We start from the raw sequence: 17,612 nt of genomic DNA on the forward strand, positions 1-17,612 counted from the left end.
AAATGTACCGTAGCAAATATCCAATATTTTTTTAACATCGTATGGGGCAGAATGTTACTGCTGTTCACTTCCAAACATGCCAAACGTAAAAGCAATCATTCGACATGATTATCATCTTCCGGAGCTGAATGCTATTGACATTTACTTTCGAACGTAAAAGCACACATCCGGCATTTATTTTATCAGCGTACGGAGTTGAATATTATTGTTATTCACTTCAGAACATCAAAGCAAACATTCAACATTTATTTTAGCATCTTCCGGAGCTAAATGTTATTGCAATTTACTTTCGAACGTAAAAGCAAACATCCAGCATTTATTTCATCATTGTCAGGAGTGGAATATTATTGTTACTCTTTTCCGAACGTCAAAGCAAACATCAAACATTAATTTTACCATTAAACGCAGCTGAATGTTACTGTTATTCATTTCGAAATTTAAAAGCAAACATCAGACAGTTATTTTAGCATCATATGGACATGATGGAGCAGAATATTACTGCTATTTTCTTCCGAACATAAAAACGATCATCTGACATCTATTTTAGCATCTTCCGGAGCCGAATGCTATTGCTATTTACTTTCGAAAGTATAAGGAAACATCCGACATTTATTTAACCATCGTACGGAGTTGAATGTTATTGTTTTTCATTTCCGAACGTCATAGCAAAAATTCGACATTTATTTCAGCGTCTTCCGGAGCCGAATGTTATCCTTACTCATTTCCGAACGCAAAATCAAATATCTAACATTAGTTTTTGCACCATACGGGGCTGAGTCTTATCGTTATTCATTTCCAAAAGTATGAGCAAACATCCGACATTTATTTTAGTATCATACCGAGTCGAATATTGCCGTCATTCATTTCCACAATTAAACGCAAACCCCTGACATTTATTTTAGCATCTTACGTAGCCGATTGTTACCGCTGTTCATTTTCAAAAGTAAAGGCAAACATCCTTTTTTTTTTTTTTTTTTTTGGTGGCGCGATCGGGCCACCAAAATCTTTATTTCTGAAATTTTGATTTCATTTCCGATTTTCACTCAATTCATTCATATAAAAGTTGATTCAATCCAAATTGACAAGCATGCAAACAATCAGTAGGCACTATAACAGACACCATGTTGAACATCGATAAACGTCGAACATCGATAAACATCGGATAAGTCGAAGAAAATTCGACGTACGCGTACCTCGAAATTCGCGTACGTCGAACCATTTTCTTCAGTCCCGACGAATTCGAGGTATCCGAGTTTGACTGTATATGCAATGAATGCCAGTGGCAGTTCGCAAAAATTTCATGCCGCAAAAAAAGGCCGTCGGCTCCAATTCGTGAAAAATTCATGCCGCGAATATATCATGTTTTACAGTATAGCATGTGGGATATTTTCTGAGCATGATGATAACATTTCTACTGGAGTCTTCTTCAATAATAAGGACACCAAAAATTAAATGTTTGTGTGCTTTGAGTGCAGAACTGTACAAACAACAACAACAACAACAACAACAACAACAACAACAACAACAACAACAACAACAACAACAACAACAACAACAACAACAACAACAACAACAACAACAACAACAACAACAACAACAACAACAACAACAACAACAACAACAACAACAACAACAACAACAACAACAACAACAACAACAACAACAACAACAACAACAACAACGACGTGTTGTACACATTGTCCAAACCCTCTGGCAAGAAAACTGTTTATCTGTTCTCAGTGAGATGATGGGGGCATCTCTTTCCTTGCAGGTGGTGGTAGGATGCCAGTCGGCGTTCTCCCATTTTGCCCCCGTCTACCTGGAGAAGTCCAGCGATGGGGGTCTGCACTGGGAGCTTGTGACCACGCCCTGTTACCCCTTCACAGATGGCAGCGCAGTGTGTGAGGGCCAGGGAGGGGAACTCACCGATGGGAGTGTGTACCACGCGGGGAAGTACAGCGACTGGAGGCTCATTGTTGTTCCTGTCACCAGCGAAATGTCACACAGGTGAAGAGTCCTATCAATAGATATCTTTTAAAGACCTCCAGGCCATATGCATACAGACATATATTTTGGTATCATGTTATACTTCTATGTATCTGCTGTCAGCCAAGTCTTCATTTTGAGTACTTTGATGATTTGCATAATTTACATTTGAGGATATTAATCTTGGTGACAGATTGATGTAAAAGAGTACTTGTGTGTGAATTCTAACATGCTGAATGCAAAAGTTGTTCTTGTTGAAACGTTTGTTTCTGTTACGTACTTCGGTGAATACAGAAGTTGTATATATGTGTAATGTTTGGTTCCTGATGTATGTCAGTGTGTAATTGATATTTATTACACTTTTGATGGAGGCTCCTCTCTGTAAATGAGACCATGATATCATCATTATCATACTATCATTGCTCAATTTTACATGGTGTACAATACATATCTTTATTGTACGTAGATCCTATCTCTACATTCAAACCAGCCAGGCATCATTTTGATTTTTATGCCTTCTCATTCTAGCAACATCCAGTTTAGGTGGTGGCAAGCGGCCGATCCCTATGCTCCGCCGTTTGGTCTCGATGATGTCTACATCGGCCAGGCCTGTCTCAGCCACTGCAATGGTCATGGAGTGTGCAGGAACGGAGAATGCGACTGTGACTCTGGTTATCATGGTAACGCTTCAGTAAAATTGAAGCTGTGTCATTAATGAGTCAATTGAGGGTAGACAATACATTAAAAAAGGAACAGTATTTGCAGACAAGTGATCTGTTTGAATTGTTTGTGTACAGAAATGATCTTCCTTAATAACCTACAGTACATTGTACATGTATGTGCAAGTTTTCCCAATGGCTCTGCTGCCAAAAAACAGCATTCTTACCCTTTTACAATGTATATATCCCTGGTATTATGCCACATCTGATCCATGGATTTTGCTATGGATTACAATAGTGAAGACATTCAATTCTGACAAGTCTCAAGTGCTTATTTTAAAACACATTCATGCAGAGTGATCACACTTTTTGATTGAATTTTTATGGTAAATCAAAAATAACAAATTATGAAATACATGTACGTGTATGCGCACTTGCATAAGAGTGTATGATGATTTTGTGTACTTGTAAACATTGGAGATGATACATGTACTCTCTGAATGATTCTTCTTTTGCATTTCAATTCATTAATTCCATAAAACAAAACAAAAAACAAAACAAAACAAAACAAAACAAAATAAAACAAAACAAAACAAAACACAAAACAAAACAAAAACTTCTGACGAGTGCACTCATATACTGACAAGTTTTTGTAAAATATGGAGCATATGATGAATGGATAACATTGATTGCATCCTGTCATGTGCATAAATGTGTAATTGCTGTGAACGTGGTGGGCAGATCACAAGTGTATATGGATGTGAATATTATGTAACCATTTGATTCTTATCACAATAATATCTGTTAATTTTATGATGACTTGCACATGTACAATGTATTTGCATCATTGTAACAGCAGAAACTAAAATAGTTTAAAAAAAGGGAGAATACACTTTGATGAAAAACAAACAAACAAACAATTTTTTTTAAAATGTTTCTGGTGCAGGTGTGTCCTGCACCCCCAAGGGAACCAACCCCCGCAGTCTGAACGATGGCTTTGACGCCTCAGACTCCCCTACTGGTGGACAGTGGGAGCACACCTTGGGGTCCAGTGTGGGCCAGGCGTGTGGGATCATCAAGATGGGCGACTCCCTCTACTTCAGCTCCTCTGGTCCCAGGGAGGCCCAGACTGCACCCATCAATACCACCTCCATCAAGTGAGGGCATCAGTCCAAAACTTTCTATATTTCTGAGTTGATATTTATAAGTCACTTCTCTTCAACATTCTATATCAACATAATCATATTCATAGTGAGAGAACAGTCCTTCTTCCTATTTTCCATATGATTGAACTTGAAATATTAATTTTATTTGATTAATATTCCAGGCAGATGTTAAAGTAATGTATAGAATACATGTAAGTGAAGCTATAAATCCTGTGTTTTGTAATTTGCCATTATAGTTCGTCTGTAATATTTCAGTGTTGAACAAATAATTCTTCCAAATCTTGAGTCCATTTCAAGCCCTAAACATGTACATGTACCTGCATTATGTATGCTACCTTGCATCTAAAATAATGTCTAATTGTTCAATTGAATGAAAAGTTTTCATCGTGAAAGAAATACAACATGTATGTGTGGTACATGTGAAACATGCAACTCCTTTTGCTTTTCTATGTTCCCCACACAGAATTGTCCAGTTCTATATTCAGATAGGCAGTACCCATCAGGGTGACCAGTGTGTGGCCGCCATTGACCGCAGCGAGGCGGTCATCGTCCAGTACTCCAACAACTCTGGCATCGAGTGGCACACGCTGAAGGTGCTTGACCCCACCCAGCTGGACGAGAGGTCAACACAGGTCACGATCTCACTCCCGCTGGGAGCCAAGACTCCAGACACCATCTTTAAGTGGTGGCAGCCATTTGTATCATTAGGTAAGGAAGCTACAGGTGAGGGTGAGAGAGAAGGAAGAGAGAAAGAGGAAAAAGATAAAGTTAAAAATGGGAAGACTGATAATTATCTAGTATATGAAAAGTAATAGACAAGATATATACACTTATATATACATATATGGCAAAGGGAGAGCAAAAAAATATATAAATTTGATTTATTATGATTTGATTTGATTTATTCTCTGTGTGCCATTCTTTTTCACAAGTACATCAATTTTCTGCAATTTCATTAACGTTGTACAAGATAACAGCAATATGACTATTTTCAACAATTATCATCAAATGTATACATACATTGTATGTAATATAATCAAATGAGTAACATCTTAGTTTGCATACAGAATAATTGCTAAGAATAAGCATGAAGAGTGACTGTTTGGCAAATAGTGTAATAGGTGCATAGACAGACAGAAATGGATAGATCAACCTAGGTACACTGTACACATTATTGTATGATGCAGAAAGATACAAATAGATAGAACAGGAACTATCCGTCATTTCAGCATTTTCCCTGCGTAAAAGGCTCATGGATTACAAACTGTTGTGGGAGTTTGCATCACACATATTTTGGGGTCAAATCTTCAAAGAAGGAAATATTGATGCAGGAGCAGGGATAAGGCAACTGTACACTTGTATACATGTACACTATACTAATATATATTTGCAGTATTCACCTGCTGTGTTATTTTCTCTGCGGTCAATCATCAGGTCTGCCTCGAGCCCAGTGGGCCCTGGACAACGTCGTGATCGGAGCCAACGAGACGCGCTCCTTTGGCTTCCAGGATGCCTTCCACTCATCGCCCAGTGACAGCTGGTATATGATCATGGGAGGAGTTGCCAAGTCATTCTGTGCAGGGAACAGTGCTTTGGTGTTTGATGCTGTCACAGGTGATCACATAATGATTACTTTTGGAACTTTTTTAATAATGATCAGGGAGAAAATCCATTCAGTTTTGCCCAGATACATATGTATGACTCTGCTTTAAGTACCTCACCTTTAACAGCTATGGCTACACAGAAGCCTGTCCAAAAATCCAGCTAACAATCAGTAAGAGTGATGTGGTGTGCTTGTAAGTTAGATGAGAATTGTATTTAATTATTAAGGTGCTCAATTGAAAGCTTCTAGTTCTATGATGCTGACATCTTTGAATGCACCAAAAAACAAAAAACAAAAAACAAATCACGATTCATGTATACATATTGATGGATTTGGTCCAGATTATTTTTTTTTTTCAGACGCATGTGGACCCATAGGATCAGATATTTTGTTAGGCCAAGAAGACAAGCACAAACAGTCTCAGATTTTAAACTTCTTGGTCCACATAATCATTTGGATATTAAAGATGATCTAAGAGTTGAGATGATTATTTGATCCAGGCGAGCAACAAGTTGTTGCAGAATACCTTTGTGTTGAAGTGACCTTCGACTCTGTGAGCTTAACTTTGGCACAAACTGTCATGATGAAACTGTCTCGGCCCTGTCACAGACATGCCTCGCTATGCTGAGACGTGGGACTTCCACGTCACCATGACCTCCTTCCTCCAGTTTGACCTGTCCATGGGGTGCGGGGGCAACCCCTCCCTGCCGGCCTACGCCGTCCTGCTCCACTACTCACTGGACATGGGCCAAACCTGGCACCCAGTGGAGGAGGAGTGCGCCCCGCCCAATGTGGGGTGTGGCCGCTACGGGATGGGCAGTCGCTACGTCTCACAGATGCACATGGATTGGACCAGGGTCACCATCTACCTTCCGGAGGCTGCCATGTGAGTGGGGAACCCCCTGTTTTTTATTAGCGTCCTAGTAGAAAGTTATGCATACATTGTTGTATATCTGTCCCTCAATGTCATTTTGATACAAAGTATACTGCAATGTAAAGTCATGTAGTAGAAATGACTGAAGAACTCTTTCACAACGAAAGTAAGACAAAATTCTAGCTTGCAAGTATTGTTACATGCATGAGCAGGGTTTAGACTCTCCTATTCTAAGCAAAGTTTATGCTGTAATATATGGAGCTTACGTTTCTTTAGCTTTGATATATGGAGCTTACGTTTCTTTAGCTTTTTGAAATAGCTTTCATGTAGGATGTACATGTACATGTATGCCCTGCTAAGACTGCAGTGAGAATTAGTGGCATGCTGTAAAATCTGCAATCTAGTGTTCTTTGAGATTTGTATCTTCATGTGTGGACATACTGTATATATTAACCCCTTAACACTATCACCTTTGTGACATTTGGGAAATGTTTCACATCTGTTTCCCTGTATATTTTCTTCCAGATCAACCTCGACACGCTTCCGATGGCAGCAACCAGATTTCCGGGCTGGGCGCGATACATGGGCCATCGATAACGTGTACCTTGGCAACGGCTGCCCTTGGATGTGTTCGGGCCATGGCTGGTGTAACAGGGGCTTTTGCATGTATGTCAAACAGTGATGAACGGTGATGCTTCAAAATCACTTGATATATAGAGTATTGGTGTGCCCTGTACAATGTAAATTAGAGCTCTTGACGGATGATCACTGTGTGTTGATGGTAAACGTAAGAGAGCCATGGAACAAGACTAGGAGAGTCTAAACATATGGCTGAATCTTGATGAACACACAACTGTGTGATCATGCTAAACATTAGAATTCATATTCAGTAGCCTAAAGAAATTCATCTGTCAATACTTGAATTCAACACCTATACAAACATATGGGATGATTGTATTGGACACAACCATTGTCTGTCTTTTACACATCAGGCATAATTGTCAATATCAAGGGACCAAAATGATTTGCTTGACTCAACCATCAAAGTGTGATGGAAATTTTGGTGTTAATATGGACAGAAGATAAAATGTCAGTCTGGAAAAATCTATATATTTGTGTTGAAACACATAATCAGTAATTATTTTATCTGTGCTTTTGTGGAGAATTAGAGTTTAACCATGGGAAAACTAGACTTACAGAACTGTATTAAGCAATTGACACGAGTGAGGTATTAACCTGTTGAGGACGAGTCCCGAGTATACTTGGGCAAGTGTCTATGGGAAATGCGTGTTGTAGCAAAATCAGTCCGTCCTCAATGGGTTAAGTTGTTGCTGTGTTGATGGTGTCTCCACTGTGCTACCATATTAGGTGTGACACTGGCTATGATGGTAGCTTCTGTGTACCCAACGTGCCCTTGCCGAAACAACTGAAGGACACCTTCGACAGTGCAGCGTCCACGGATGCAACGCGCTGGCTTCACGTGTATGGTATGTCGCGAAGTGACACACAGTGCAACGGTGTGCTGGTGTCGGGAAACGCCGCCGTCTTCAACCAGGTACAGTGTTCTCTGTGAACCCTGTGTGAAGTAAATTGCAATCATTTTGTCATGATTGGAAGTGTTATTGCCAAACGCTGCAGCTTCTAGATGCAATGGACTTCACTATATGTATGTATCAGCTGTCATATTTTCAAGAGGACTTCACTAAATCTGATTCATGTGTTATGGTTGTCATGTACAGTAACTGTATATATACCTTTTTGTGAGATACATTTGTAGTAATGATATACAGTACAACATTCTTTAACCTACAGAATTTCTCTCTTTTTTTATTGTAATAGTCAGTCACTTTGTGATGCTATCCTCTGATAAGAATGTGAAAGCAAACAGCTTCTTCACAAATATCTGTTAAGTTTTATACATTATGTTTTATTATCTCTTTATAACATGACATTGTTGTAGCATGACAATATCAATGGCATGTGCTATTGTAGCAAGACAGTTGGCAAAGGATCTACTGCCAATAAACATAAGACGTTTTGAAAAAAAAAGCAATAACTCTGATATGAAAGCAAAAAATATGTAGATCTGAACAAGAGGAAGAAATGATATAAAGTAGGCAATATGAACATTGGTACATGTATGTCGAGTACACTATATGTTCCTCAGATGCATGAGCACAGAAATCCAAACATTAACTTTTGTCCAGGAATTTTGTTGTGTCCAACTGTGACAGATGATATATCTGAACAAAATTTGGGGAATATATGCCACACAGTGCTTAATGAAGAATATTATGCAGCATAACATCTACATGATTTGTCTTCTGTGATACTCAAGATAAATTGATTGGATATCAGTGGCTATATGATTGAACTTTATTCTGATTTTTTATTTCTGTTTTTAGCTTTGTTCATTCAATATGTAAAGGTATCAAATGGTCTTGTATTGGGAAAACCACAAATCTCTGTGTCTGCACTTTTAGTAGAGCAGATAAGCCCTCAAAATCACGTGAATTGTGCAAAATTTGACTAAAGCATGAAACTTTCACCAGTGTTAGTACATGCCATAAGATTTATTTTAAGATCGGGAGGTAAGTCTGATTTGACCTCTGATGACCTCCAGAGGTCAATGTACTTTAGATATCAGAAAATCGATGTTTTTAGACATTTGCAAATGATATATGTGATTACGTTGCACTAAACATGCATTTATACCACAGAGAAATCATTTCCAGATTCAACAGAGCACTGACAGGTTTTTACCTTTGACCTGTGATGACCTCCAGAGGTCAATGAACTTTAAATATCAAAATATCGATGTTTTTAGACATTTGTTAATGATATATGTGGTTATGATTCACTAAACATGCATCTATACTTCAGGGAAACCATTTTTCTGATTCCACAGAGCATTGACAGGTTTTAACCTTTGACCTCTGATGACCTTTGGAGGTCAATGACCTCAAAATATTATATTGATCTGTGATGTCATTGGTTAATGGTAACCATTGTTAAGATGTACAAAACAAGCATATCAGTCTTACAATGAAATTGTCTTCATATTCTAAAGAGCAGACAGGTTTCTACCTTTGACCTCTGATGACCTTGAGAGGTCGATGACCTCAGAATATTAGAATATTGAAGTATGACATCATTGGTGAAAGGTCAAACATGGCAAGGATGTACAAAACAAGCATATCTGTATACAATGACATCGTCTTCATATAGGCACACAGACGAGTTTCTGCCTTTGACCTCTGATGATCTCGAGAGGTCAATGACCTCAAAGTATCAGAATAGTTTGGCATCATCAATGGTAAACATGATGATGTTTTAGAGAGCACTCGTAGGCCCTGTTTATTAACGAGCCATTACCGTTCACCTATGAAAATCACACAAGGTCAAATACCTCGAATGAAATGTGAGGATGTTAATATTGATATTGCGATAGTTAATAGTTAATTATTGTTTATAATGTAGGGCTTACAAATCATGCATTTCTGTTACCAAAAAAGTGGCTACTCATTCCGCAGAACTTTTCAGGTAATTATCTAAGTCGGGTATGTGCACAGGAGCAAGGGGTGTCGATCTGTTTTCACGTGGGGGGGGGGGGGGACTTGGAAAAAATGTAAAAACATAAGTTCATGGTGCAAAGGAATGAAGCGGAGGGGGAGGGGAGGATGTGGGTGGGGGATTGGATTTTTGCAGGTTTAGACCTGAAATCAGTGATTCAGTGTAGCTCTTGTTTAATGTGTGCGTCATCACTTATACGGAAGTTGATGGGGTGTGGGTGCATCTCACCTACCCTCCTCCCAAAGACGAAGGTTTTTGTTTTTTTTGTTTTTTTGGTTTTTTTTTAAAGAATCTGATGCATACGTTTTGGGGAATATTTGGAAAATTATGGATCACCAAGGTGTACCAAGTCTATATGGATGGGAACCCAGGAAGCGCAGCGTTGGCGAGGGTAGGGTATTCCACTCCCATTCGACAGAGCTCTTGTATTTTGAGAAATGAGATTTAACGACCTGGCACACAGGCACTTTTGAAGGAATACCTCGAAATATTGTTCAGTGGTCGCTATCCCAGTCAAGTAAAATATTTATCAACAAGGTGATTTCCTTCACCAGTATACCTTAAGATGATGTAGGCCTGGTATTTGCCTTGCACGTTATTACATCTATTTCTTTTTTTAGTATTCTCGTTTATATTTTGATGTGAAAGTTGTTTACTTTGCCACGATTTTAGTTGTACATAGAAAAAATAATCCAAGACTGAAAATGAAACTGATACAATATTTAATGATTGACATGATGCACATATTGTGTATTTCTATAGCAATATAAGTGAGCAATTCAAAAGGCATGTACTCATTTCACATGAACATTAGCGATGATCCTCTGACCTCTGGAGGATATTGAAAGATATGCATCAAAATGTAAGAATATTGATGTCTGGTCTCATTGGTTTGTAATGGCCTGCTGCTTATGAAATAATAATTATATTTAAAAAATGCATTTTGTGTGTGTGTGTGTGTGTCCAAAATTGTATGCAGAGTATTCCACACACAGTTCAATTTTGACTTCCATCTAGGACAATGAGCGGTTACTTTTTTCTCAACTACACTGTAATATCAAAATCTATTGAAAAAACACGGTGGCGGCTGGGTCTAACACATTATCATTCCTTTTCGTTGGAGATCCATGCGGGATGGTCAAAACAAACATAAAAAATAGATATCTCAGACCTAATTGTTATAACAAAGCATCATATCCTCATATACCCAACCCAACCCTCTATGCCCAGACAATGTAAACCACCCCATGGACTTACTTGGAGCTTTAGAATATCCTTTGTCAACAGAGAGAGACATCCAAACCTTTGCAGTGCCGACTAAGATCTGCCATGGAACTGATTGGTACTGGCTCTGCATCATTGACAGCAGATCTCGTTTCCTATTCTCCTTCTTCTTCTTCTTCTTCTTCTTCTTCTTCTTCTTCTTCATTATACTGTGTAATCTTGTAATATTCTACCATGGAGCCTTTTCTTAATTAGTTAAAGAAGGCATCCAAAGAGCTATATGAAGCAAAAAACAACAAACAAATGCAAAAACAAAAAGAGAGACATATGTGTCTTTAATAACAGAGCTGAATATTGAGTATCTCTCTCCTGTGTTTCAAAGAGATACAAGAGACAGTGGCCGAGAGTAGCCGCCACCTTTTTTGGGAGTAGGCCTACTTTGTGTTCTTTCAAATGATGCCTGACATTTTTGGTTATTTGCAATTTTTGAAGAATGCAGCAATAGAGCCACAACTTCCTGCGGAGTGGATATTGTGGGGTTCTTGATGCAGAACATCATCGCTGAATTTGCCTGAGCTGTACTTTCTTACAGGGATTGCCATTGTAGTTATGTTTTGTTTTGCTTTGTTTTGTTTTTCAAGTGTGGCTGTAACACTGCTTGTTTTGCATATGATGGTCATTGCAGCTAAAGAGTGCATATCTTCTCTGGATCATTCCAAACTTCATGATGTTTCACCTGGGTGAATGGATCCCAGATGATGCATGCATATTCCAGGACAGTCCTGAGCGGCATGGAGTAGCAAAACACCTGAACTTTATGATACTCGTATCTTCGTCTGGAGAGAGTCTTTGGTTGAAGTTTAACCTTTTTAAGCTGCTGTGGCGATTTGATTCCAGCTGAGCCTCCTATTGGAACTCCAAAATATTGGATACTCGTATCTTCGTCTGGAGAGAGTCTTTCGTTGAAGTTTAACCTTTTTAAGCTGCTGTGGCGATTTGATTCCAGCTGAGCCTCCTATTGGAACTCCAAAATATTTTGCACAATCCGCTTTCTCCATGGTTTGCCATGAATGCTTATCTATTCCCTGGGTAGGTCTCGGATGGCAATAGCTAGTTGCAATACACAGGATTGCTTCATGTGGAATGCATGTTGGGCCTCACAGTATGTCGAAGTTTTCAAGATGGTCCATGATGTCGCAGCTGTGGACTGTATACTCCAGGACCATGAGTCATTCATCGCAGTCATACTGTAACAACCCACCAGCTTTACACTGGCCAATACAGGCCCACCAGCTGGAAACTATGCAAATATTGCCCATGAGCTTGACACTTAGGCAAACCAGTCCCATAATGAGTCCGACAAATGGGGGAAAAGATCTATGAGACTTACACTGAATAGATTAAATACTCTGTATATCAGTCTCGTGGGCCTTGTTTTCCTCGAGTGTCGAGATAATGGCCATATTTGCTAGTCTACATAACTAACCCAAACATAACAGTTGTATTTGAGGTCACTGCCATCACTCAAGAAACTTAAGCTTTATTTCTGAAGTAATTGACCTCTCACATTTCAGAGACCTGTTACTATAAACCAATGCTCTGTGGAATATGCATACATACTTTGATCAAAACATCAATGCGTGATTTGTACATGATTAAGCATTTACGATTATACCAATGAAGCCAAACATCAATACAGGTAGGCCTACACATGTGACCTCAGTGACCTCTCATTGTCCTGAGAGGTCAAAGTTGGATATAATGCACAGGCTAATGACCAATGTTCCATGGAATGACAAGATTCTTCTTTTATAGCATAAATGATTGTACATCGGGTATTACAAAGTTGACCATTGACTATACATAGAATATCAATATTCTGATATTTTGAGGTCATTGACCTGTCACCTTCCTCAGAGGTCAAAGGTAGAGACACGTGAGTAATTTCTCTTGCTCTGTGGAATAGGAAAACAATTCAATTGTAATACAAATGAATATAACATCTAAATCATGTTTGTCATCAACCAATTGCACCAAATATCAATGTTCTGACATTTTGAGGTCATTGGCCTCATCATAGGTCATCTGAGGTCATCAGAGGTCATCAGAGGTCAAAGGTAGAAATCTGACTCGAAAGGCTCAGTGGAACATTGAGGCAATTCCTCTTACAAAAATTAGTTTTTAGTACATAATTATCGTGTTTCAGTTATGAGTGATGCATTAAAATATCAATTTTCTGACATTTTGAGGTCATTGACCTCTGAAGGTCATCAGAGGTCAAAGATAGAAACCTGTCAGGGCTCTGTGGAATATAAAGACAATTTCACAGTGACAAAAATTAAGTTTTAGTACATCATTACTGTGTTTTATCATTAACCAATGATGCAAAATATCAATTTTCTGACATTTTGAGGTCATTGACCTCTGGAGGTCATCAGAGGTCAAAGGTAGAAACCTGTCAGGGCTCTGTGGAACATAAAGACAATTTCACTGTGACAAATATTAAGTTTTAGTACATCATTACTGTGTTTATCATTAACCAATGACGCAAAATATCAATTTTCTTAGATTTTGAGGTCATTGACCTCTAGAGGTCATCAGAGGTCAATTCAGACTTACCTCCCGATCTTAAAATTAATCTTATAGCATGTACTAACAATGGTGAAAGTTTCATGCTTTAGTCAAATTTTGCACAATTCTTCGGCTTATCTGCTCTACTATTTTTAGAAATTCAAGGAAATATATTTTCCAACTTTTGCAACATTAAAATCATTCCTATATCTTACCTTTTGATTTTTTTTAAATTCCTTTAGACATGATATGCTAACTGCATGTGAGTAATATAAGTCTGTTTTTTGAAAAAAAAATGTGGAAGCATTTTTTTTTTTCAAAATATCAGGGACTTTCTTAAGACATACAGTTTTGCAAACAAGATCTGCCAAATTATGGTTGCAATGCTTTCTGTCTCTTCCAGCCCGGTGTTAGAATGATTATCTCAGTGGATGTTGATGCCTCCATGATGGAGTATATCCAGTTCACATTCAAGTATGGTTGCTATGACGATGCCGGGACTGGTCGGTCCTCAGCCGTCCTCCTGCAGTACTCCATCAATGGTGGCATCACCTGGGAGCTCCTACAGGAGCTGCCGTACACGACCACGCCCGCAAAGTTCTTCAACATCAAGGTAAGGTATCTTGAGTCCAGTTTGATAAGGGTCATCCCCGAGATTGAAAACAAAAACAAAAACAACAACAACAACAATAACAACAACAACAACAACAGCAACAGCAGCAACAGCAACAGCAGCAGCAGTAGCAGCAGCAGCAGCAGCAGCAGCAGCAACAACAACAACAACAACAACAACAACAACAACAACAACAACAACAACAACAACAACAACAACAACAACAACAACAACAACAACAACAACAATCCAGAAACATATTAGTTTGATTACAATTTCTCTGAAGTACACATGTTGTAGCTGGTGATTTTCCTAGCTTGTACAAGTATGAAAGTGGTCTCATACTGGAGAAACATAATAGATTATATTTGCTCCTGCTTTTTCCGTTCATCATCAGCTGCCGATGTTGGCGAAGACAAACTCCACCCGCTTCCGGTTCTGGCAGCCCCGCCACTCCCTCCAGGGTGACACCTGGGCGCTGGACAACCTCATCATCGGCGGGAACTTCATGAAGCGGGGCCCCATACAGGAGAGCTTTGAGCCCTATGGCTTCAACCGAGATGACTGGCTCTTCTACCCGGGGGCGTGGTTCAACCAGTACTGCCCCCAGCGAGGGGTGCAGGCCGCCACGTATGTACCCTCTGGCCCCTATGAGGTAGCAAGGAGAAGGGTAGAGAGGTATCTTAAAAGTCTCAGAATGATGAAGCATCATTTTCATAATACCTAATATTTCAATTGGTTAAACTCCCATAAATAACATTCAATATATAACACTTGAAGGGCAAATTTCATAATTTTCTAACACTTCAGACTGCCTCATTTCTGATTAATATCTTGAAATGTGTGTTATGGTACCAGTACTTTGGTGGTACATGCTCATATAGCCACAAGAGTGTTTGTGTCCCAATGTCTTAGGATATTTTTAAACTAAAAAAATAACTGCAAATAATGATTCCGAAAAGAACTTTGGGCAAGAATACACAAAGTCTATTTAGTCAACATGAAAAAAAAAAGGACATTAATGACACAGTAAATGTAGCAATAATTACTCATTATGCAGTGCATTGACTATCAATTCATTCATAACACTCAGAGACCATTGTTCCTTAACTGCAAGTCATGTTTTTTGTTTAGTGCAGTTTCTGTACATATCACTTTGTACAGGAGAGATGGTAACTTTTCACTTTGAACAGGTCACTCATTTCCTAAGGTTGCACTTTGTTGTTTAATTCATTTATATTTGTCAGAGGGGCATACATGTTTGTATATTTACTTTGTACTTTTAACCTGGAAATCTTTGAGCTTTCTTGAAAAGTTTTGACAGGATTACAAAATGTCATATAGGTTGAGTGGATTGCAAGATTTGAGTTTGGAGAGAAAAGTCATCCTTCTGTTGTAGTAGAAATAATAAAAAGAAAGGACAAAGTCAAGCTTGTAGAATGTTGACAGACAGGCACATTGGCTGGCAGCAACAGGTGAATTTTTTGAAGATGTCAGTGAATGGAATGCAGTTTCAAACGACAGTGGAACTTTATTTTTTTTCTCCCACTCACATTTTACTTAACATTATTTTGCTCTTTCTACACTCATTTAACACTTCATAGCATTCTATATCTGGTTGGTTATCTCTTCATTGTAACGACAGCAAATTTACAAATATATATGCCTTCATTGGACTCATGTGTATACATGTATATTGTGTCAAATAACTCACGTCGCCATCTCATTAGCATACCACACCATTATACGTTTCCCAGAAATTTATTTCTCCATATCAAGTGGCTATAACAGGTAAATTGGCCTATACACTCACCTGCACAAATAAATTAAAATATTATACACAACAAACAAGAACTGCACAAGCATAAAAATCTCTGCCCACCAGTGAGAAAGTCCCAACTTTGCAATAATCCACAATGTCTTTAATGGTAGATATAAAATCATGCGCAGATCAAATATTATGCTGCAAATTGTGGAGTTTTTAAAACAAGAGCAGTACTTTCTTAATTAAAATGCAAGTGCAATGTACCCAGCAAAGGGAAGTGCAAACAGCCCCTACCATCCAGCTCCCAGTGTATAAAACAATCCTTCTTTTTACTTCTGTCTGCCATCTTTCCTATTAGGTACCAGATTGGCCAATCCCCATCGCTGGTCTTCCCCCGCAGCATCGGGGAGCACTCAGTCACAACCAGGGACATTGATGTCAATGAAAACACCATTATACAATTTGAGGTAAATGGGCCGTCTTTCTTGTTTTTCACAGTAATACATGAACATCTCAAGTTTTTCTTGCTTTGAACCTTTGACCATGATTATTGTCAAAAGGGGCAGAATATTCATTGTCAAAAGTAATAGATATCCATGATGGTAATTTGTTCTAAATCATTGGAGTAACTGCAGGTTGTGATTACATCATTTGGTAGGTTGAGTGTGAACGTTCTGTGGTAATCAAACAATATCAATGTGGTATGTCAGAAAAAAAAAAATCTGTGTTCCCTTTTGGGTTTCCAAACAGAAAGAGAGGTGGTGATGAGATAAATGATAATCAGCATTTGTTATCTGGTTGCACATCACTTTTTCAATCTATGACCACTGCAATGAAGAGGACATGTAAGGAAGGAAAAAAACGTATCTAGGTGACTGATCATGAAATGTGTCTTTATGTACAGTCATGTAGCTTTTAGCATGTGAAGAAAAGAAAAATGAAGAAAGAAAACCAATGTTTAATGCACTTGGCTACCATGTATATTTGTGCAGAGCCATCATCAACATGATTTACATTTTGTTGTTGGTATTTACAATATATGTAAAGCCATCAAGATGATTTACATTTTTTTATCTTTATTGTTGTTAAATGTTTGTTGAGGAAAAGGTTTCTGATGTTTGTCAAGAGTGTGATGTATGAATAGAAACTCTATCATCTCCCCCTCCCCCAGCTCAATGTCGGTTGCACCAACCAGTCCAGCGCCCTCAACCCGGTCAGGCTGGAGGTGTCTCGAGACTTTGGCTCCACCTGGAAGCTCCTCTCACCGGACTGCTTCGCCAACCAGTCTGCCAGTCTCTCGTGCTCGGAGCACCTGGACACGCCCACTGTCTACTACAGCGGGGAGAGTGAGAGATGGGTTCGCCACACCATACCACTCTCCAGACTCCACATCTGTGGGTGAGCCACCAAGTGTATATGACTAAATACACCATTTATGTACCTTGCCATTTTTTATTTATTTATGTATTTATTTTTTTTTTGTGAATGGGAACTTCCCAACTGTTTTTTGAGTGCATAAATTCGAGATCGTTGACTAGAGTAATGGATGAAGAAACGTATTAGCATGCATGTTGCATT

General features: G+C 38.7%; 1 protein-coding gene across 1 annotated transcript in view; it reads left to right on the top strand.

Annotated features, from left to right (window-relative positions):
• The window catches only part of LOC140238466 (reelin-like), a 103,233-nt gene that overhangs the window by 35,947 nt on the left and 49,674 nt on the right, over positions 1–17,612 (top strand). Inside the window, exons 24-35 of the mRNA XM_072318371.1 lie at positions 1,772–2,007; positions 2,515–2,666; positions 3,592–3,802; positions 4,275–4,519; positions 5,246–5,425; positions 6,024–6,300; positions 6,814–6,954; positions 7,657–7,843; positions 14,060–14,269; positions 14,667–14,899; positions 16,393–16,501; positions 17,206–17,432. Coding sequence (XP_072174472.1) covers positions 1,772–2,007; positions 2,515–2,666; positions 3,592–3,802; positions 4,275–4,519; positions 5,246–5,425; positions 6,024–6,300; positions 6,814–6,954; positions 7,657–7,843; positions 14,060–14,269; positions 14,667–14,899; positions 16,393–16,501; positions 17,206–17,432 — 2,408 coding nt within the window. The remainder of the gene's footprint in view (positions 1–1,771; positions 2,008–2,514; positions 2,667–3,591; positions 3,803–4,274; positions 4,520–5,245; positions 5,426–6,023; positions 6,301–6,813; positions 6,955–7,656; positions 7,844–14,059; positions 14,270–14,666; positions 14,900–16,392; positions 16,502–17,205; positions 17,433–17,612) is intronic.

This window comes from Diadema setosum, chromosome 2, assembly GCF_964275005.1.
Source record: "Diadema setosum chromosome 2, eeDiaSeto1, whole genome shotgun sequence".
NCBI classification, from domain to species: domain Eukaryota; kingdom Metazoa; phylum Echinodermata; class Echinoidea; order Diadematoida; family Diadematidae; genus Diadema; species Diadema setosum.